This window comes from Epinephelus moara, chromosome 16 (genome assembly GCF_006386435.1).
Source record: "Epinephelus moara isolate mb chromosome 16, YSFRI_EMoa_1.0, whole genome shotgun sequence".
NCBI lineage: Eukaryota > Metazoa > Chordata > Actinopteri > Perciformes > Serranidae > Epinephelus > Epinephelus moara.
Genome location: NC_065521.1, coordinates 44,890,166 through 44,892,212, shown reverse-complemented (window position 1 = coordinate 44,892,212; position 2,047 = coordinate 44,890,166). Strand labels below are relative to the sequence as shown.

The window sequence follows — 2,047 nt, the reverse complement described above, 5'->3', positions numbered from 1 at the left end:
GCCCCGGCTGTATCTAGGCTAACGGCTAACATGCTAACTATTATTTTTATGTCATTAGTCACTTGAAACTAATTTAGGACGATAGGAGACAGGTTGAAATAAACTGAAATTTCCCTTTAACAACTGTTAGTCAACGTAAAATATAATCGTCACCAGTGCTCAATGCATCTTGGGATAGGCTGGGCCATGAAAGATTAATCCGTCGCATCCTCCAAATTCTGGGAAAGAAGGCTGCATTTGAAGGAGCCTTTGAAATGCGACAACCTTGGTTGCGCAGATGTGATGCAATCGGTCTTCAAATGCAGGTGACTGTGGAGTCATGATATCTTGTTGTGACTTGGCTGACAGACATGACAGACTACACGTCAATCCACAACCAATCATCCCAGGTCGTCTTTAACTATGTGTGTGATGTCATCTGGTTATTTTTGTCCTGTTATTATTATCATTACTGTTGTTTCAGTCACTGTGTCTGTTCATGTCCCAGCTGAACTGTTACTGTAGTAATGTAAAAAGTGCCACCACATGGGCGGAGCTACATTTGAAGTACTGCATGACAAATCTGCAAGTCACTGAATCCTCCACAGGAAGTTCCTGCAAATGTTTCACAATAAAAGCCTGTTTAGAAAGTGAAGGGATTCTCTCAAATGAAATGATCAGGGGCTTTTAATTTGAAACTGATACAGGAAGTGTTGAGTTTGAAATGACGGTGCAATGCATTAAATTTAACAGGACAAACAGGAGCGGACCAGACACTATCTGTGAGTTTGATTCCTTTATATCCTCCATTATGAAGAAAGAACATTGTTTGCTAGCTTGATGCTAATGGCAGTACTCAGCAGGTTGATAAAGTGCCTCTGCTGTTTCCTTTTTACTCTGTGTGCTAACGTCCCTACAGGAAATATCTGAAAGGCTGGGCTGTTGTTGTCCTACAGTTTCCACGGCAGCAGATCGCTCTGTGTTCCTATTGGTCAAAGTGACAGCTGTGACGGGAGAAGTCGTGAACGACAAAAAGAAAATCAAACATGCTAGACTTTCTGTCCGGACATCACGAGGTGGCGTTGGTTGTCGTCTACTATGACACACTACACTAGATAAAATGATGGATTTTCCTGTACGACGCTCGTTGTCATTTACCATCCGAGCCGAAACCAGCGTGAGATGGTGACACCTGGGCAGTGTCACTGTAAATAACTGCAGTTTCTCTCACCAGCGGTCTTGTCCAGGAAGTAAGCCAGCAGACATCTCATGACGGCCTGGTGACAGATGACCAGGACGTTCTCCTGCCTCTCCAGCTCCATGATGACCGGCTCCAGACGCTGGACAAGGTCCTCGTACGACTGGTGGACAGACGTGCACACAGAGACATGATAAAGTGTCCACACAAGTACAACTCGACTGTGGTTCCAATTTACACACAAACTGTATTTTAATCCTTCTGCTCTCTACCTGCTGACTGACTCACTAATTTAAAGTGGTGGGAGGTGAGGTGGAGTCTCCTCCCACTAAAACAGCACAGCTAATCAACGGAGGCTGGTAGCCAGTTGGGGCAACAAAATCCAAAGTGTAAAGATTGTACGCAGACAGAAGTTTATCTTTATAGATTATACTGATGCCAAATTAACAAGAAAACTGTCGACATGACGCCTTTTATCTTGTGATGTTTTTTTTTTGCAAATATGTTTTTTTGATTTTCAATGTCTTTCACCTCTCTAACTCCACCAGGACGCCGACGTCCTCGCTCAACAAGTCAAAACACAAGTCCAAAATCGCGATGAGTGGTGACAAGTCATGTCATGCCGTTTTTCGACAGGAGAAGTTAAAGGATTACTCGCGATTTTATGTGGAGCCACTAGCAGGGACTTAGCTGTTTTATAAAAGGTAAGAGTCTCACTCCTACCACTATTTTTGGCTGAGATATACCGTCTAGAAAGTGGGATCATAACTTTCACGTTTCATATGGCTTTATTTGGTGATATTTTATGGTGTTTCTGTGTCATAAACAACATCAGCTATCATAATCACACCTGATTTCAATAAGGTACAA

General features: G+C 42.9%; 1 protein-coding gene across 3 annotated transcripts in view; it reads right to left on the bottom strand.

Moving 5' to 3' along the window:
• The window catches only part of LOC126402228 (6-phosphofructo-2-kinase/fructose-2,6-bisphosphatase-like), a 90,520-nt gene that overhangs the window by 10,993 nt on the left and 77,480 nt on the right, over window positions 1-2,047 (bottom strand). For all 3 annotated transcript variants that reach the window (XM_050064014.1, XM_050064015.1, XM_050064013.1), the window contains one exon: window positions 1,211-1,340. In XM_050064014.1, the coding sequence (XP_049919971.1) occupies window positions 1,211-1,340 (130 nt within the window). The remainder of the gene's footprint in view (window positions 1-1,210; window positions 1,341-2,047) is intronic.